Source organism: Clinocottus analis, unplaced genomic scaffold (assembly GCF_023055335.1).
Source record: "Clinocottus analis isolate CAN_PGR_092001 unplaced genomic scaffold, fCliAna1.0.p SCAF_7, whole genome shotgun sequence".
NCBI classification, from domain to species: domain Eukaryota; kingdom Metazoa; phylum Chordata; class Actinopteri; order Perciformes; family Cottidae; genus Clinocottus; species Clinocottus analis.
In genome coordinates this window covers 11,308,607-11,328,261 of record NW_027176229.1, presented here as the reverse complement: position 1 = coordinate 11,328,261, position 19,655 = coordinate 11,308,607, and the positions used below count along the sequence as shown (strand labels likewise).

Below are 19,655 nucleotides of genomic sequence, written 5' to 3'. Positions count from 1 at the left end.
ACACATGATCTAAAAGATAGTCCTACACTTAAAATTTAGAAATGTCTCCCCAGTTTATGCAACTGCTACATCAAATATAGAATTGAAAACATTGAATAGATTTAATTACTAAATTTATTTTTATTTTACATGTATTTACACATTAAGCATTAAATTAAAATATAACATTAGCAAAAAGTGAGGCATTTACACACCGCACTTTTTGCTGATGATATATAGATATATAGATATATATGCTTGAAAATGTATTATCCTTTTAAAACATGTGACTTTTTAAAACACTGACCCAACACATGCATTGTTTAGCAGACTTTTTTTTATATTAATCATATACAAAAACACATCTTACACATGTGTGCTTAAGCTTGTCAAAACTCCCTTTACTTTGTATCATTGGGATGAAAGTTAGAAAACAGACTTGGACAAGCACAAAAAAAGGATTGTCCGATATGGTTTAGAAAAAGAAAGCCTCACAATCCCTGTATGTTTCCATATTTTGCAAACAAATGAGCTTTGTGGTTTTCAAAAGAGAAATGCTACAAATATCCCAAAGAAATCTTCAAATCATTTGATCCCTCTTGACTGTACAAACAGAGTAGGCCGTCTCAAAACAGCAGTCTTGATCTGCTTTGGAACATCTAGCTTAATATATATATAAAAAAAATAGACCCACCACACATGAGATCTTCTTGGCTCTAACTGGATATTTGAGCAAAGCCAAGCGGAAAGTTCAGCACAATTAGGTGATTTGCACTGACTCACCGTCAAAGGAAACGCATGCACAAATTCATACATTATTTAGAATTGCATTCGGCAAGAGAGCTTTCAGACTTTCGCTTTGAACAAGGCAGGAATGTGTCTTACAGCGAGGAATGTCCAGTGTGCTCCTCTCTGCTGCCAAAGTAACATGAATCACTGCTGCTCTAAAGTGTCTGGAAGTGCCTGGCACAGTGAATATTGGAGTTATATTCTACAGACTCTGGGGAAAAAAGTGACCATTTGTGCACTAGGCAATGCACAAACAACATCTGTCATTGAACCGTCCTTCAAACAAATAAGGGTTCTGAGAAAAGACGTTCATGAACAGTGTTGTGTAACTCAATCTCATGGATCAATTCAAATTTAAGAATAAAAATCAGGAAATGCACAATTTCCCTGACTTGGAAAAAAACAAAAAACAAAACAGAAGCTCAATCTCTCCCAAAGTTAGTGAACCCTGAAAAGGAATCCAATCCCTGCTGTGATCAGCTTTACTAACAGGGAATGTAACAGCTGGAAACCTTTGCCAGGCTGCCCTCTAGTGAACAAAACCCCTCATGACATAATGCCTTAAGAAGTTAAAAAGTTGTGTTAGAGTTGGACAATTACATCCACCGCTTAAGTATGACTAATGAATTTAATAGTGTTGAATTTGAGCAGAAATGTATAGAAAACTGCATTAGCCGTGGCAACTCATTGTTCTTTAAGTCCCATCTTAACCTCGAGACCACACTGCTATGAAGAAATGACTGCTCCCAATAACGCAGTAACATATCTCTCTTGCAGACAGAATACTTAAGGTCAGTATAAGAGCATCAATAGGAGTTAACATTAGTTTAACATAAAGAAATGGCACAAGCCTCAAACTAGTTTTACACATACCCATGATGCTTTAGTGTATCACAGTAATGTAAAAGGCAAAATGGTGTCTAAAATGAATAAATGAATACTAAACAGTCCAACATTAGAATAATAAACCTTGGCAAGGATGGCTGGCCGTTGGCTGGAGGGTGCTGGTGCTCCATTCACATACACACACACTTTCTTAAACACACACACGTGCAGACTGCTGTAGAGCTACAGGTAAGTGTCCTGCTCTGTGCTGCTAAGGCTTTGTGTGGATCGCTGAAGAGGAGATTCTTTGGCAGGGGGAAGATCTGTAGGAGGCGCTTGCTGCTGGTGAGATGGGTCTGTTTCAGTCTGTGGCACAGCCTCTGGCGTCTTGTTGCTGACTGGAGGAGGTGCTGGTGCATCTGAGGGGGGCGGCGGAGGGTCATTGGGAAGAGAGTACGGATTAGGGATCTCCACAACAGGCTGGGACTTCTTCATGCTATTCTTCTTCTTCATGCTTTTCTTCTCCTTCTTTCCCTTCTTGAGCTGTGGGGTGGGCTGAGGCACCTCAAGTACAATGGTGGGGTTCTGCTGCAGGTCCTGGCGTCTTGGTGGCTCAGACAACATGACGATTCGAGCGCCGTGCATCCTCGGGGGAGATTTGAAATTTAGCTCTCCGTGGTTCTTCTTCCAGCGCTTCAGCTGGGTGTGGTTCTCCCTTTCCACATCTCGCGCTGTCACCGGCACCTCCAGAATCTGCGACAGGAAGAGGCACGTCATTAGGTAGTTGGAGTCATTGTTCAACAGACGATCATTATTTTCAAAGGAACTGTGTGGTAATCGACCAGCCTTTGCTGGAAAATACAGTATGTTTCTTCCACATTCGGCCATTGTGTTATAAATGTGACCGTTTCAGTAAATGCCAAAGGGCCTCAAGGCTGCGTGATCCTCTCCAGGCCAGACAACCCTTCATATAGAGGTGGTATTGTTAGCCTGGACAGAGACTCTCACAAAGCTGGACACAGAAACCAGACAGTGAACCAGCCAGCACTCCGGTCAATTTGTCTCTGTATCACTTCAATTCACGCTCTCAGAGTCTCTACTGTTTCCTGTTTTTCTGAGCATGCAGTGTTCATTATCACCACAACACTCTAAAACATGTTGGAGTGTTGTCGACAACACTTACTGTATTTAGGTTGTTTAGGAACTAAAAAACTGTCAGCTGAAAAAACAAAAGGCATGGTCCAGCCCTTGTGTGACAAATATTTCAGTATTACTTATATATTCAACTAATTTAACTCCTTGTGCACCTGTTGGACATTGGTAATGTCATGCATCTACAATTAAGCAGGGTGAATGTTTACCAACAAGGGATTTGCACACATGCATTCTGGTTAAACACTTGTCTCCCATGTTGCTGCCTCTTTGCGGTTACCTCTCGGACCAGGAAGCCCTCCTGAATGTATCGGGGCTCTATGGCCCTGAGAAGCTCCATGGTTTCATACTGGCCCTGGCAGGCCTTCAGCTTCTCCCGGGTCCCCAGCATGCACTTTAGAAGCACCAAACCCACACGAAAGATTATCTTCACTCCTGAGAGAGGGAAAAGCGACAGGCGTTTGAGCACCAGTGTGATACCTACAACATCTAGTACCGCTTTAGGTACAGTACTACAAGCCATCGTTACCGTCACAGAGAAACATGTCCCAGACACGCAGCACAGAGGCCCAGGGCAGCGTCCGGGAGAAGGCACACATAAACCATTCAGTCATGTAGAGGATGGGGTCAATATTGTGTTTCTCCAGATGGCGGAAGGCCAGCGGGGAGACACGTCGCAGCAGAGCGAACAGGATCTCTCCATCTAACTGTATAGCTTCCTGAAAAAGACACAGGTAGGAAAGCATTAACAGAGAACACAAAAGCCATTGTAATCTCTATTGTTGGTGCTAAACCTGATATGCATGTGAATATTCATCCATTTAAAGTAAAGCAGTGCAAATGCGTCATGTTTATGGAAACATTCAATTAATAAATCTTGTTTCCATTAAAAATGAATTACATGATAAGAAAACAATGTTAAACCATTAGGACAAATGTATTACACATGATTATTTACTTGTGTTTTGATCCAATCATAAATGGTCTGACAAGATTGGCAACACCTCTTGGTTTCATCAGTAAGTTATGACACACACACTATTGTACACGGTGCCCTCTGCAACAACAACGCATTCCAGTGTTACTGTAATTGTAGCCAAAACCCAGCTATTAATGGATTAAGATTATTGTGACAGCAAAGTCAAATGAAGTAATACCATTTATTTATGTATCTCTCTATTTCTTTTCAACACCTAGCAATGTCATCGGTCATGATTGTATGCGTTTCATTCTTACCAGGCCAGGACTGTAGTAGCCAGGAAGATACTTCTCACAAATTTGGACCAGCCCCCAGAAGGCATCCTGTGGAAACATATACTGATGATGTCAGGAAAACCAGTAGAAGTGTTGGTTTTACAGGACATTTCTGCATTCTCACAAGGGAGGCAGGTTAATACTGGAAATGTTGACTTTGTTTTAATAAAAGCTCAAATCTAGCCACTTTATTCTGCAATAATAAAGCCCTTTGGATACGTGGCAAAACATGAAGGTGAAGGACAACATAATGTTAACAGTGTAAAAACAAGAACAGTGATGTTACTACAAACACTACCTTTAAGGTGGGTCACATTAGGATACAAATTGAATTTACACTTAGTTCATGTTCAACATACGCCAGTTGGTTCATTTTAACTTGTGCGCCCATTCTTTAATGATTTCTTTGGATAATTCACTTAATTTCTCCATGAAAAATTTAATAATTTTGCAATTTTAATTAAGTTAAATACACTTGCCTCTAAAGAGCTCTGTTGATTTTGTCATCGGACTTCAAAAACTGACACAGATTGATGATCGGCATTGAGATCAAACCTAAACAATTAAGATGTGAATGCTAAACTAAAATGCCTGGGGGTTGTTGAATTGTCTGAGTTTTATGGCTGTGATATAGAAAACCTACATCAACAGCCCAAAAATGTCCCTATGGCTGCAATCATAATGTTCTTACTAATGTGCTTACTAATGTTCTTCTCTTGAGTAGCTCAAACATTTATCTCCACGTGACATCATCTGTACAGTATGTCTCTGTGCTGTTCAGCCTAAAATAGACTTAAAACAGAGCTGTAAAATGCAATTAAAACAATTAAAAAAACACAGGCAATTTCTATTTACAGCTGGATATCAACAAGCTTTACAACAAATAAACTCCCCAACAAAGCCTACCAACATATGGTGACAGTACACTCATACGGTAGTTTATATGGTGTCCGTGGTGGAGGGATGTACCTCAGCAGGCATGTGCATAAGCAACACAGCAGCAATTGGAGCCTGAGCCTGGCAGTATCCCTCCTCTGGTCTGTACAGCGTGTAGGCCTTAAGAACACGGAACAGGTCCTGCTGCCTGTGGAGCGTCAAAACACCAACATATAATCAAATTGATGGTCAAACAGGACTGTGGCATCAATCCCAGTCTGCAATGTCACATCATGTCAGACAGCGTACCCGTGTCCTCCCCGTGACACAAACATCTCATGGAAAGGAAACTGTCGATGGAGGTCTTTCTCAATCACATCTATCCATTTGGGGTCTCCAGGCTGGCAATCCAGCTCCTGACAAGACACATAGGGGACACATGTAGATCTCTTTATTACACACAAACAGCACTGAGGGGATTAATAAATTCAGAAAAATGTTATTCTCAAAAATTCAATCAATAATGAAATTCCGCTTGCATAAAAAGATTTGTAAGAATGAAGGTTGTATTATTAGATAAAATACTTAATTTGACTTTATGAACCTATTCACTTAAATGTAACCAACAGATCAGGGTCCTCAACCAAAGAAGTAACCTACAGTTTCAGTAAAAGAAAAGTACAGCATAAAATAAGCTGCACAGAGAAGTGAAACAGAAATCTCTCTGACCTGAAACTTTCCTTGGTTCTGCTCTTTCTTCACCTTCCCTCCTGAAAGGTAGAGCCATGCACGGCCTCGGAGAGCGGGAGGGATTCCTTTCTGGCACCGCAGCCTCACCTGAACCACAGAGAAAAAAAGAGTTTCCCAAATAAAGACAAATGCAAAAGGACAATGGTTTGTCACAAAGAAAGAAAGGTTGGTACAGTATGTAGTAAATGCACTGGACCAGTCACTCAGTATCGGTTCCTTTTCTTGAATACACGTGAACTGCAGTTATCTGTTCAAAACACTGTGTAACACAGTCTGCTGTCAAAAGAACACAAACCCAAATGCCTTTTGAGAATATTCACCAACATTATCTGGGAAAGTATTTGTGGCTGCTCTTAGATCAAAGACCGGTTACATCTGCCACAAGCCAAAATTAAAGTAATACAATATCCCTTTCAATTCCGCTTTAATAATTTTACCCTGGAGAGCCCCAACAGCTGAGGTAAGGTTGGACTTCATATATGCTGTAGTAGTTAGGAGGGAAATGGTTTTGGTCAACAATACTTGGACACTGTGCTATTGATGCACATCGTAATCACATAAATTCTACAGACATACTTACTAATTTTTTTGCTCGTCATTGTATCTGAATGGAGGAGGAATGTAGTTGCCTTAACAGACCCAAACTATATAACATACTTACTGAGCACAGTGGCGCACAACTACATTTCTTAGAATACCTCAAGCAAAACAAGTCATATATAATCTGTCATAAAGAGTCACACGTAACTTCTGACACAATAGATTGGTTGAAAGAACACTGGTGTTGGTTTGACTTGTATTACAATTTTTGGATTCTATTGTTTAATTTTTTAATTTTGATATGAAGCTGGCCCACTTGCCAAATGACGTTTATGCTGCAATATTATTATGAACGAAGAGAGCACAATAAGGGATCAGACACCCTGACCGTGTCAGGTATTTGACAGGGTCTTACAGGTTAAACATGCCGTTTCTTCTTTCCATGAGGTGTTTTCCACTCTAAAATACTGTCTGGCATTTCAGTACAGCTATATTTTATACTCACAGCACCTTCATTACATGGTTGTCTGTCTTGGAGAAAGTCACTACAGCCCCACCCTGAATCTGAGACTGTCAATTTGTCACATGGTGCATGAGGCGATATAGGGATAGGTTGTGTCCTGCCCTGCTGCTGACTCATGGAAACAAGCTGAAATTGCAGCTCTGTGTTGAATTGCTGAGTGCTTCAAACACAACCAGCTAGACAAGTGAAGCTGCTAATAATGTGTCCACAAAACTAGCGTCCTTGTGCTATCAAACACTGGCACGGTGGCATTTGCCTGGTCTGATCATGTATACATACAACTCAGGATTGATTGTTTCCAGCATGGAGACATTGGCTTTCAAAAAAGTTTTAAAACAAAAGCACTAATTTAGGTCTGGCCTAACCACATGGCTCATACCATACAAAAAATACAAATAGGACACTTGACATCACACTCCATGTTATTGAGTTAATATTTTGTGCTGACCTTATTGAATCGCTTGATCATCCACTTATCCCAGTGGCTGAGCATGTCCAGCCACTTCACCTCCCTTTGCCTGAGCACCTGTGGGGGTAAATCCTGAGCTCTGGGAACGCAACAGAGCAAAGACAGGGAAAACTAAAAGTTCATATTTTGTCACATTAATACAACATTAAACCAAATTAGACTGAACAACATCTGAAAAAAGCCTCTGTGTAATTTAAATGAAAAAAAAGTCTGATATAACGGTTTTAATTGGCCGAACATTAATAGGCAGTATGTTGGCAGGGTGTGACAAAAACAACAAAAACATCCCCAAAGTTCATCTTTGAGTGCATCATCAGATCTGCGTGGGTGGGCATTGCTCATATCCAGTCAGTAAACTATAAACCTTGGTCTGATTACACTATAAAAAAAACACAAACTTATATCTAGCCAATTGATTTGCAACGCCTGTTAGTCAATCTGCAGTGGGGACTGTTTTGTGATGTAATTCAACTTTAAAGCCTTTATATGGGAAAACAAAATTAAGGGAGTGTACATAATATACTGAAGCAGAAAACGTAGGCAAGTTTAACCTACATTATGAATGAGGGCTGATGCTCTACGTATGTAATTATCTCATCAACACAGGCCTGTAATCGTGGAGTTCAAACGGCTTCAAAGACAGCTTTTTTAACTTGGGACAGCCCTACAGTTTTAAAAAAAAAGTTGTATGCTATATGTTGGGGATCAGTACAACAATATCTTCTCCAACTTCAGCTTCTACAGACCTTAAGCAATCATGAGCTACCTTCAAATCACTGCCAAACAGTGCAAGTTAAACCCTGGATTTGTGACCACCTATAAAAGAGTGAGCCAAGAGAGGCCCTCTAGTAACGGGGCACCAGAGCTGTGGCTACAAGTCTGCCAAAACTCCAGAAAACAGGAAGCTCCCGGCCAACCAGTGCTTGGCACAACTTTCACTCACTCCTTCCACTATTTCACTGCTATAATTTGTGTTCAAGGCCAAAGAAAGAAAGAAAAGCCTTCATAGAAAAACTAAACAAAAATACTACGTATACAGTGATACTTGTCTCAAAGGCTATGAATAAATTGATTCAAATCCTAAAAACAAAACAAGAGATAGTGTGTATTGCTTCTTCAGTTTTTCCCCACAAATAAACATGTACAGTAAGTAATGCATCTCTGAAAAAAGTAGGTTTAACAGCTACATGGTGGAATGAAAAAAGAAAATACGGCTATTTGCTGTCTTAATCCACTTCAGCCCTGAATCTTTCATACATGTGTCGTGGGGTGAGGCGAACACTGGGCATAAGCAGCACATTGTGCCACGCAGCTGGTCGGCAGCTCTGTTGTGCACAAGCACCAAGACAACGCGTGGTATGTAATCACAGAGAGATTAACTGCGACGTTATCAACCTTTCTTGACCTTTAGCAGAGGTGGAATAAATATATAGATGCATATATAATAAAATTATATGTAGTTTGCAGCCTTTGATCCAGATGAGACAATGACGCGCCAAGTAGAGTTAAGACGAACTTACGACGCCTCCGTATGCTGCTGGGCTCCACCGATAAATCCATATTTGTCGGTTTGCCTCTCGCTGGTGAATCCGTTGATCTCGGAGTCCGACCCCAGGGAGCTCTCGTCGTCAATATGACTGCTGCTCACCGTCCGGATGCTCCTCGTGTCCGCGGGCTGACGGCCGTTCTCTACTCGGGCCATGGCGGCACGAGAGCTAGCTGAACGTCAGCTAGCGTGTTGACAGCCCGAAGTCAAAACTGCTCCTCCGCATATGTTGTGGAGCTAAACCGCGTCGACGCCATGATTCTCGGGATGCGAGTTTAAAACTTCTTCCCCGACTCCTGTTCCGTCTATAAATGACACGTGCCGCTACGCTTTAGCTTATCAGGGCACATTCAACAGGTTCATACGAGTCGTTATCGAGCGAGGTAAACTTTGACGCTTATTCTGATTTAACGTTACCTCGCCAACAGTGGGCTGCTAACGTAAAGTTAGCCTGAAGAGCGAGAGCCGACACAACCCACAACTATTTTGTTTATGACGGTCCTACCTTCAACCAGCTATCCCTGTGCAGTCAGCTTGTATTTCATAGTTAGCCATTAACTACCTATGTTGGATGGTAAACCGACTAGTTTGTCATGTCCTTAGCAAACGGATGTGTTGACTCGCTGTCCTGTCATCCCGACAGTGCAGGACAGATTTCAGTCTGCTGTCCGGAGTTGGTACGGTCCCCTAGCGGCTGCCAGGGGAAGTGACGTTACGCCTTATGTCTGGTTTTATGCATCTCTCCAATTCACTTCATATCTCTAAATTACATATCAACCACCATTTTATTTGAGTCGAGACTAACCATTCCCTGTTGTATTTAGTCTGCATTACTAATCTTAGTCTTTGTATGCACGTGATTGTGCATTTGATAACATTAACTTGCTGCCAACTGTACACATCATTGGCAACAAAAAGAACATGTATTTCTTTATTTAGCATTATCTCTACATGTTACAAATGGAGACATCAATAGTTGAACCAATAGTGTGAAGTCATGCCTGCTAGTACAGTACAATTAATTGAGCACTTTGAATTGAGAATTAAGAAAAAACAAAACATTACAATTTTGAAAATTGTCATTAAACTAAAATGACAAGACAAGAGTGAGTGAAAAAACATTCACATGTAAAATATTTCTTCTTGCTGCATGGCTCACTTCTTTCTTCCACCTCTCTCCTTCAGTGCCAGGTGAATCACCGCACCATTGCTCATGTTGTAATAAGCCAGGGAGTTGGAATCTTTAATGAACATGCCCTAAAAAAAATAAAAAAAATACAATATATTATTCTATAAATCAGGTTAAAAAGTGAACGCTAAAATAAAAAATAAGTTTACCTCAAACTGTAACTTTTGTTTCCCTGCTGCCATGCCCGTAGCTTCATGGATTTTGACTTTAATAACAGACACCTGTGGAGACATTACATTTGTAAATTGATAAGAATTCAGTCAGTACACTCAAAACAGGAAAACAATAAGCCGCCATTTGCAAACCTGATCTGTGAGGGGAACAGTGAAATTTAGCACTTGGCCATTCAGCTTCCATTCGGTCTTGTCCTGCATGTTGGGTACCTGCACTTTAACTGCCACGGGACCCTGAAGAGGAAACATAAATACATGATGGTTCAAGCTAAGACGATCAGTTATTTTGGCCATGTCTGTTACAAATAAATGTACTTATAAGATAAAATAGTCCTTTATTAGTCCCTCCGTGGGAAAATTACAGGATTACAGCAGCCCTCATTCACAGAAATTGAAAGTAGAGATAAGTAATATAAATAAAAAAGTAGGGCAGTGATAAAAACTGGCTTTAATAATGAATCCTGTGTTTTTAATTTTGTCCTAATGGAGATCACACCATTAACTATTATAAATAAACAAACATTTCATTGCACCAACAAACCTTATTTCTACGAAGGAACTCCTCCTCTGGCATAAGGTTGTCTTCTGTCTTCATCTTCTTGTTGACTGGCTCATCATCATGAGGTGGCGGTGGGTGGGAAGGTGGTGCAGGAGCAGGTGGTTGTGGTACTGGAGGGGCAGGGACGAATGCTAAAAGAAAAAGCAGCAATTTCAATTTCAAATATTAATGAGGAGGCCTGTGTAGGAAAGGTTCACTTAATGTCCTAAATATTATCATTTATATTTTGAATGTCAACAATAAATATAAAGAAACCGTCATCTTACAAGTTGGAACCACCATGGGAGGTGGTCTCGGGGCCATCATGTGAGGTGCTGATGACATTGGGACCACATTGATGCGGGAAGCAGGAATCATGGGAGGCATTGACGCGATAACTTGTCCCGATGCAAGGCGCACAATAGGAGTCATAGGTCTTGGAATTACTGGTACAGCAGACAGGAGAGTGGTGCGTCCTGGTGCCACCTGTTTACAATATACACAGTGAGTTTTTGGTTTTATAATTAAATTACAAATTAACATTTTTTTCCCCCCCGGGTACTCACAGAGTGGGGTGGGCGAAGCATCGACATTGGGGGACTGGGTCTCGGCAAATTCATTTGAGAGGACATGGGAGAATGATGATGAATGTCACTAGGCTTGCTTGGGCCAATTTTCTCCCTGGCGTCATCCTCTCCCACCAGTCCTTTGGCCTTGTGAATGGCTTCGATCTGTTCTTGTAAGGTGATGTTTGCCTGTGCTGCCTGCTGGGTACGCGCCATGCTTCCTGAGTGGCCATCCCAAGTAACCTGGTAAGATGGAAAGAGAAAAAAAACTGTCTCAATTTCTCAAAACAACTCAAATCCTCAGGAATTCCTTAAACCCCTTACAGTGTAAAATAAACCCATGAATGTAGTCACCTTCTCCTCCGGCTTCTGGATTTCTTCTTCACCAATCTTCTTACCGATGGCTGTCTCTTCCACTCCAAAGATATCTGTTCGCCTCTCAGCCAATTGTTTCAAGCTACTCTCAATATCCAAACCAGGAGCATAGACTTCATCTTCGGTCTGCCTCTCTCTGATGCTGCGGTCCCTTTGTTCCAGCCAGCGCGGATCCAGCAAACCAATACGCATGTGCTCTTGCATCTTACTGGCTTGGATCTTCTCACCAGTAATTGGTGAGATGAGGTATTCATCTGGAGTAATGATTGATGGTGGAGGCTTGGAAGCTGGAAGAAAAATATGGTTTAAGATTAACACTCTATACATATAAACCACTTGGGCAGTATGGCCAAAAAGTCATATCACGGTATTTTGTAAGATTCTGACGGTTTCACAATATTTTTTCTCAGAGTAAACGTATTAATCATTGACTCCGAAAAGGACCACTGGCCGACTGAACAGCTGTTGTGAGTGGTGAGCAGCTGTTTTTGTATGTTGGTACACAGAGGGTGTAAACATGGAGGGACTTAGAACCCAGGAGAATGTAGGTGAAGAAAAAAAAACAGGAAGAAAGGGTCTGTTTCTTCCTGCGACAGAGTTTCTTCTTGTTGTGATGGTGGGCAAGCTGTACCCTGCACGCAGTTTGGCAGTGTAATTTAATAAATGTACAATTATTAGTGTCACAAACTGTTGTGTTGTGGTGTTTTACCCTTTTAAAGAGCATTCGTTGTGAGTTATTATTTGTACTTATAAAGTTTTTAACCATGACAAAGTTTGAACCATGACACGTAAGTAGCTCTGACCACTGCGCCCTAAGCAGTGAAAAATACATTTTGCTGCCTGCCGAAGAGTGACAGTCGTTACAGCTATGCACCAGTATGACGGTATATGAAAAATTCATACCGTATGGAAATTTTAAACCGGTGAACCGGTATACCGCACAGACCTGGCATGTTTTGAAATTAGTATTCCCTCATCTAGGGGAGCATGTGTTACCTTTGGGATCGTAGTCTTTGCGAATGATAACCTGGTCTGGAGTTGGGGGCAGTGGGGGTGGCATAGGGTTGTCTGGTGGCAATGGAGCCTTCATGCCATCTTCGTCATCATCAGATCCCTTAAGAAAGAAAGCAGGAGGGGGTGGATGTAATGATATGTTGAGGGTCTGAAAACATTACTACACAAAAATTAAACGGGCCAGCCTTTGATTGGTCTAGGATGGAGAGTTTACAAGGCACAGTGAATAATTTCTTCATCATTTCTTACCTCATCCATATCCTGCACTTGTGTGTCTTGATCAGGTTGTGAGGGCTGACCTCCGCCCCGAACCTCCCGGTCATCGTCTTCATCCTCACTCTCAACCTCCATCTCCACTTCCTCGCTCTCTCCATACTTCTCATAGCGCTCTTGGATTAGGATGCGAGCGCCAAGCTCCTCTGGTGTGGTAGGTGGGGGGAAGTGGCCTGGGGAAATAGAGAGTATGCCAGTAAACATAAATTATTCTATCTACATTCAGGCGCTTACATGTTTCAAAATTACAATAATTGTGGATATATTACCTTGTTCGTTGGGCTGGAAATCCACTGTCTCAACTACTACAAAGTCATGCCAGTCAATTTGGGCATATGCCACACGTTCTTTCTCCCTTTCCTCCTCCTCCTTTTTTCTCTCACGCTCCTGGAACTTGGCCCACTCAACGCGGTACTTCACCTGGCGATTGAACAGAAAGACAGCTGCTTTACATGGGCAAAGTGCTATTAAGTGCTTACTCCAAGAAACAGTCACAGTTTAAGGGGATTACCTGGTCCATAACCTCTCTTGGATTCTCAGCCTCTTTCTTCAGCTTGGTCAGAAGGCCTTTGGGCGGAATCAGAATCTATGTTTTGAGACAAGATCAAGACGAAGTTTAGCATTCCCCCCTAAACATAAAGTAATGGCAATATCAGCGGATCAATATGTAGAGTCACCTTTGTGTACTGCTCAACTAGTTTGGTGAAATAGTTGAAAAGGCTGTGCTGTGGTCGCAGAAAGTCAAACTGGTAGTTCCTTTGCTCTTTCTGCATGAGCTGAGTAAGAAACTGGCGACCATTGCGAGCAACAAACTGGGCAGTGAGCTTGACAACATCAAGATCAAATGCTGAGATTGATGGAGGATCTGCAATAAACTCATACTCTGGAGGTGGTTCTTTGGGGATTACTGCCTCTTGAATCACCTGTGATGCCTATTGACAAATACAAAGGTATTTTAGTTGTTGAATAAATAGCAATTGCGGACATGAAAAAAAGAACATGCAGATTAAAAGGCCATAGCTTACTTTTTGAGCAAGCTGTTGAGATTGCAGCATAGCCTGCATAACCTTGGGCACTGCTGCAGATGGTTCCTGTCCTTTGCCCTCCTTAAATTCATTGACCTTGTGACGGTAGTAGGCATGGTAGGGGTCATTTGGGTTGAGGAAATTAAACTTTGGATTGTTGATTTCATTCTGACGGATTCTTGCTTCAAACTCAGGTCCATTCCTGTTAAAGAAAATGAATTGTTTTCAAATCATATACATAACATCCAGTTAAGACTGCAGCTGTATAACAGATGAGTAACAAACCTGGCAACAAAGCTGGCTGTCTTGTCAACTATGTTTCGAACTTCAGGAGGTGGATAAATGATACCAACGATGGGTTTAGTGGCTGGGGTTTCTTCTGCTGGAGCCTCATTCTGTTAGTGGCAAAACAAAATTAATATTTGTTTATCATTTGCCTTTCTAATATTACTTTTGACTCACTATCAACACATTAGCTTCAACATTCATCAAACATGAAAATAAGCTTCCTTAAAATTTGTAGTGTCATGCCATGCATATGGATTTAGTTTTATTTTCAGATGTTTTGAGCCATCTGATGGTCATGCTTCCGTCACCACCCCAAACAACACAGGAAAACTTGCGGCACTATACAAAATGAATGATACTTGATAAATTAATAGCCAACAGAATACCCTCTTCTCTGTACAATTGTATTCAGGTAGGTGTAGCGTTATATAATGCAGATTTCGCTGTAAAAGTCACGACAAACTATCTTTGTCGAGAAGTCCAACAGTTTTAAGTGCGAACTTTAAATTTGCTTATTTCAAAACATCAAATTGAGTTTTAGCTCAAGCTAACGTTAGCGTTGCTTGTGAAATTACCCTGAAAGCTAACTACAAGCTAACTAGACTTGCACCTTGTGACGATTATCCAAAATAGATGAAACGTTATCTACTCTACAATTCACGGTAATCAAGACACAGCTAAAAGTAAATTGTCCACTAGTCCCCCGACTCCAAAACAGTATGTTAGCTAGATTGTGAACATGAGCTAACTAGGTTAGTCACCTTGTTGTTGGGCTCCGGCTGAACAATTTGAACAGGCCCAGGCGGCATGGCGAAGTCTTTCTTTCGGGGAAAACTGGAAGTAACCTGTAAACACCAAGCCAACAAAGGAGTTATGTGATTTAAATGTTCATAGTATACTAAATATTTAGCTCGAACCCTAATATATAACAAATTAACGTCTACATTTGCTGTAGTTGAAAACTTACTGCGTCGCGCTTTCGTTGACCCAATAAAGACGTATTACTTCCGGACACACCCCGCTAAGCATTATGGGACTTGCAGTACATTTTTGTTGTCGGTTGCCAAGGAGCTGTGACGTCAACAAGCTACCCCTACTCGCCCTACCTGCTGTGTTAGACAGAAACAAAATATCAGCTATCTGGTCAGGTATGAGTCAACTGTTGGGTCGTCAGGACTGCATCGAAAGCCTCCGAAAAGACGTCGTCGACCTACAAGGTGCGATTCTGGACGTCTTTTCTCGAACTGGTCCGGTCCACTTTTCCTCATGGAAATTCCCCGATAAACTCTCATGTAATCTGGACATGGTGACTCTACTGGATCAATATGACTTTGTGGATGGGGAGGATGCATTCAATCAACACTCCCACACTGTGTTATTGGAGCTGGTGATTGACAGGTAATACATATCAAATTAACACATTTTGACAATAGTTATTTCTTGAATTTTCACTTAAATATTACTTGTCTTTTCTCTCTCCTTTCGTTGAAGACTACTGCTTATTCTGCAAACCTTCAATGCATATGTGGGGCAAATTACGTACAGCCACAGGAGAGAACAAACCCAGCAGAGAGGATGTCTGTCAGTTGGTCTGGTTGTCAGAAACTATTGGAGTAATTTAATTCAGTTTGCCAACCTAAAGGTAGGGACATTGCTTTATTTAAATGAAGATAAAACATATACAAAATAACGTATATAGAGATTGCACAGATCTCATTACTTTCTTTCTTAATTTAGGGGACATACAAGGACATCAAGACACAACCAAAAGCAAAGTCATTTGACTCTGATGGGACAGAGACAGTGTCATCGGTCTCCCCCCAAATGAGCAGCAAACATTGCTTATCTGCCTGGTCTTCAACAAGCTCCTTTAAGTTTTTGCCACCGACTCATGGACCTTCCAGTGCTACTCACAACACCCTTTGCTATCCTAAAGTTGACAGCCACAACGTAAGCTGCCAGACCGTTGAATCATCCCTGGTTCCTTGCAGTGCATGCCACGAAGTGCAATCTACTTTGATAAAAACCGGGCATGCTTTGGTGGAAGTGCTTCAGAGTGAGAGCCTGCCCTCATCTTTGCAGCCACTCTTAGTAGCTGTGGAAGACACCCTGGAGCTGGGACATATGACAGCAGGGGATGTAGCCCAGTGGGCCAAAGAGCAGCGAAGAGACATGCGCCGGCTGGAAAAACATCTCCTAGATGTGCGAGGTACTGTGCAGCCTCTTGAAGATAGACTTGCAGAAGCAGAAGCTGAGCAGGAGAGATTCAGGTCTCAGTTGGAATGTAAACAGAAAGAAATCAAACAAGAGATGGAAAAACAAAAAACGAACATAGTACAGCTGGAGTCTTCACTGAGGACAGCACAAAGATCTTCTGAAAAAACAGAGCAGAGGTTGCAAGAGGAGCAACAACAACTCAAGAAAGGTGCAGAAACATCCAAAATGAATATAATGAGAACTCATTGCAATCACAAACTATATCTTTGCTATTTTTGTAACAGAAACACTGTATTTGGAGGAGATTAATTCCAGACTGAAAGAGAAAGTAGCAGTACAGCATGATGCAATACAGGCACTTGGTAAGGACATAAGATAACACTTGTCTTACTTATACAAATTAAAAATTTGTATATGAAGTTGTTTGATGGATCGCTTTATGTGGTAGAACAAGAAACACATGTGCTACAGGATAAAGTGAGGACCTTGCACATAGAGGAAAAGGCCTGTTGCAAACTACAGCAAAGGATCCAACAGTTAGAGAGTCAAATCTCTGAAACTCAACTGCATCTTGACAAAGACAACGCCAAGTACCACAGCGCTTGTCGTCAGCAAGAGGTCAGTGGCATCACTTACAAATTACTTCCTTCTTATTTTTAGCTTGAGTCCATGACATTATTCAAATAAATTTAAACATGTTAGTGTGTGTGTGTGTGTGTGTGTGTGTGTGTGTGTGTGTGCACGGGTGTGTGCGACTGCATCTAGTCAATGCAGGCAAAGCAAAAGTCTTTGTTAGAGAGAGTTGATGCCCTCGATGAAGAGTGTGAAGAGCTGCAGAGGCAGTTGGTAGAGAGCGAGGAGAAACAGAGTGGCCTTCACAATCAGCTGCAAAAGATGACAGAGCAGAAGGAACAAATGCAGGCTCAATTTGCTCAGCAGCAGGTATATCGGAGTTCTTGAGTGCAGCTTTACATTTCATAATAAATACTTTTCAACCAACTGGTTGATGCTGTAAGGATTCTTTCCAACAGGAGCTATGTTTGGAGCTTCAAAAGGAGAAGCAAACCCTGGAAACATACGTATGCACACTAAAGAACACTGTGGCTGAGCTAAAGGAAGATGTGCAAACGTTGAGGGAGAGAGAAAGGCTGTTGGTGGCTTTCCCAGAGCTCAGCCCTGAGCTCTGGGAAGCTCAACCAAAGAGTCAGTAAAATAATATTTGTCCTTACAAAATTAATGTTCTCTATGACTCATCCACTGACTAATTTCATGTAAATATAACTTACTCAGTGCCGTTTACACCCCTCTAGATCACTAGATAGCTACACTTTTTCTTTGAAATACACACATTTCTAACTGCTTCTATTTTTAGTAGTGCAATCATGTTGTAAGTGTTAAAATATGTAATTTAATATTTTCAGGTACAGGAAATGTGCTTTTGGATATGGAGCAACAATTGCAGGCAAATACCATACGTACAAAAATCCTGGAGCAAGAAAACACTACCTTGTACACCAGCATTGTGAAAGTGAGGCAAAGAGCACAACATAATGCCACCAGGGTAAGTGGATGAACATATGTGAATGGGTGTGCATTGCACATTAATCAACTCTCATTCAGCTGCTACATGTTGGTTTTGTGGATGTTGAAAATTATCTTGGACTGTGTATTTTTATCAGCAGGAAGCCTCACCATGGAGCCTCTCTCTGCCCACCACTTCTGTTGTAGATCAACAAAATCACCTGACACAATCTCAAAAGAGTCAATTGTGAGTTTGATTTGATAAAATGTTACTTTTGAACAATTGTAGCATTATTCATCCACTATTATAAATTATTAATCGTGACACTGTTTTGGGTACGACCTTATTTCTCCTCTGTACCACAGGGAGAGCAGCAGTGCCACAGGGCTGGAATACGATAACAGAGGGAAGGAAGTAAGACGAGGGGGAAGTGGTCTCAAGTCAGCTGGGTCAGAGGATCGTGTGTCCACTGCCTCCACCTCGTCCCTGCAGCTTCATCTTCAAACCCTCCACCTCAACACGGAAGTCGCTGCTGCTAAGAAACATCCCAAAACACGCAGTGGTTCTTTTCTCTCTCCCTCCAGAAGCTCAAATCAGAGGAACAAAATTAAACCCTGAATGCATAAATGCACTCTAACAGAAGACACTGTTGCAGTTGGAGTGAGATAAAATGACTATAATGCTCATTAAAAGCACATCAATGTCATATTGTCTTATTGTACATTATAGCACACTAACACTAGTTATTTTATAATTTTCAATTACATTACATTATGCAGTTATGACAATGGTAAGTTATGACAAGTGTAACCACTACATTTTTCATGATGTTAAGTTGAATACATATGTTGTAGAAATTGTGGATATATGTACAGAGCACTTGTATTTCACTGCTTTTTAATAGGGTATTGATGTCTATTCAATATCAGGTTTCTGGACATATGATATGCTGCATGTGTCTGAATGGATGGCCTTCCTAGCATATGAGTTGTCATTGTTTGTGTGACACTCAATGTTGTACAAACTGGCCATCTACTCAGCAACAGATGTGTTGTGACTTTTTAAGTGCTCTCTGACAAGGAAACCGGATGGGGATGTTCCCATAGAAACACAAGTGCTCACAGGACTCACACTTTGCTGAATCACTACAGACCTTTATCTAAGTCCCTTTGAGTTAATCTGTCATTTTATTCCTCATTAGTTCTTCGAGATCAAGACCACACACATTGTATACGAGGTAACGTTTCTCATCATTTTGGTGTTTGCGCCCCACGTCACAAGGCTTGCTTTGCAGCGCTAATTTGAGATGCCCGTGGTTGTGTAATCTGAGTCTAATGGGGAGCCCAAGAGACTTAATGTAACCTTGTGTCAGAGCTGTTAAAGTCAAACGTTTCCTCTATATGTTCTTGTATAAATGAACCTGACAGATAGTGAAGATTAGTAAGTATTAGTAACTAAGTGCGAACACCTGATGAACATACCAACGCTCTGTTTTCTCACCATTATTTTCTCACCTGATCATTTCATGCACTTAAAAGACAACTAATGACCTGAGGGTTAATCCTTAAATGGGGTTAATAACATAGCCGTGTCTTCAAGTATGCAATGAAAGACTAAGCGATTAGTTCATATCACTATGGCATTTAGTCAAGTTAATCCAGAGCATTAAATACATCACTCTTATATTTATGTAACAGACAGCAATGAATATCATAAATAAATGTAAGGTATACAATCAAGAACTGATATTTTTTTCCTATTTCCACATGGTT

General features: G+C 41.2%; 3 protein-coding genes across 6 annotated transcripts; 1 reads left to right on the top strand and 2 right to left on the bottom strand.

The window, feature by feature from the left end:
• Positions 1–264: 264 nt before the first annotated feature.
• Positions 265–9,344, bottom strand: LOC137805333 (TBC1 domain family member 10A-like). The gene is made up of 10 exons (XM_068605195.1): positions 9,209–9,344; positions 8,678–9,008; positions 7,137–7,236; positions 5,605–5,712; positions 5,185–5,291; positions 4,969–5,083; positions 3,982–4,047; positions 3,275–3,464; positions 3,026–3,180; positions 265–2,346 (listed from the first exon to the last, which is right to left on the bottom strand). The coding sequence occupies exons 2-10, from the start codon at positions 8,857–8,859 to the stop codon at positions 1,837–1,839; spliced, it is 1,533 nt and encodes a 510-aa protein (XP_068461296.1). The 5' UTR covers positions 8,860–9,008; positions 9,209–9,344; the 3' UTR covers positions 265–1,836.
• A 296-nt stretch (positions 9,345–9,640) lies between these two features.
• On the bottom strand, positions 9,641–15,184 carry sf3a1 (splicing factor 3a, subunit 1). The gene is made up of 16 exons (XM_068605188.1): positions 15,112–15,184; positions 14,906–14,989; positions 14,142–14,251; positions 13,857–14,058; positions 13,509–13,763; positions 13,343–13,417; positions 13,101–13,251; positions 12,808–13,004; positions 12,541–12,658; positions 11,524–11,831; positions 11,170–11,412; positions 10,891–11,089; positions 10,607–10,755; positions 10,198–10,299; positions 10,042–10,113; positions 9,641–9,960 (listed from the first exon to the last, which is right to left on the bottom strand). The coding sequence occupies exons 2-16, from the start codon at positions 14,951–14,953 to the stop codon at positions 9,859–9,861; spliced, it is 2,331 nt and encodes a 776-aa protein (XP_068461289.1). The 5' UTR covers positions 14,954–14,989; positions 15,112–15,184; the 3' UTR covers positions 9,641–9,858.
• Positions 15,166–18,589, top strand: ccdc157 (coiled-coil domain containing 157). 4 transcript variants are annotated; one of them, XM_068605190.1, is made up of 10 exons: positions 15,166–15,542; positions 15,636–15,786; positions 15,882–16,569; positions 16,646–16,723; positions 16,810–16,979; positions 17,127–17,303; positions 17,378–17,564; positions 17,783–17,922; positions 18,044–18,129; positions 18,249–18,589. In XM_068605190.1, exons 1-10 carry the CDS (start codon positions 15,175–15,177, stop codon positions 18,499–18,501), a joined length of 2,298 nt encoding a protein of 765 aa, XP_068461291.1. In that variant the 5' UTR covers positions 15,166–15,174; the 3' UTR covers positions 18,502–18,589. The 4 variants fall into 4 exon arrangements, with proteins under 4 accessions (XP_068461291.1, XP_068461290.1, XP_068461293.1 ...); XM_068605189.1 differs by having other exon boundaries at positions 15,167–15,542; positions 18,041–18,129; XM_068605192.1 differs by having other exon boundaries at positions 15,168–15,542; positions 17,393–17,564.
• The last annotated feature ends 1,066 nt before the right edge of the window (positions 18,590–19,655 follow it).

What these genes read in the sequence shown, in the direction of transcription:
- LOC137805333 (XM_068605195.1), bottom strand. Translation starts at nt 8,859, where the DNA reads ATGGCCCGAGTAGAGAACGGCCGTCAGCCCGCGGACACGAGGAGCATC. An exon ending in TTATGCACATGCCTGCTGAG is followed by an intron (nt 4,048 to 4,968) that starts GTACATCCCTCC and finishes ATGTTTCCACAG; the next exon opens with GATGCCTTCTGGGGGCTGGT. An exon ending in GCTACTACAGTCCTGGCCTG is followed by an intron (nt 3,465 to 3,981) that starts GTAAGAATGAAA and finishes TGTCTTTTTCAG; the next exon opens with GAAGCTATACAGTTAGATGG.
- ccdc157 (XM_068605189.1), top strand. Translation starts at nt 15,175, where the DNA reads ATGGGACTTGCAGTACATTTTTGTTGTCGGTTGCCAAGGAGCTGTGAC. An exon ending in TTCAGTTTGCCAACCTAAAG is followed by an intron (nt 15,787 to 15,881) that starts GTAGGGACATTG and finishes TTCTTAATTTAG; the next exon opens with GGGACATACAAGGACATCAA. An exon ending in CTGGGAAGCTCAACCAAAGA is followed by an intron (nt 17,565 to 17,782) that starts GTCAGTAAAATA and finishes TAATATTTTCAG; the next exon opens with GTACAGGAAATGTGCTTTTG.
- sf3a1 (XM_068605188.1), bottom strand. Translation starts at nt 14,953, where the DNA reads ATGCCGCCTGGGCCTGTTCAAATTGTTCAGCCGGAGCCCAACAACAAG. An exon ending in CTCAACAGCTTGCTCAAAAA is followed by an intron (nt 13,764 to 13,856) that starts GTAAGCTATGGC and finishes ATTTGTCAATAG; the next exon opens with GCATCACAGGTGATTCAAGA. An exon ending in TCCCATGGTGGTTCCAACTT is followed by an intron (nt 10,756 to 10,890) that starts GTAAGATGACGG and finishes TTTTTCTTTTAG; the next exon opens with CATTCGTCCCTGCCCCTCCA.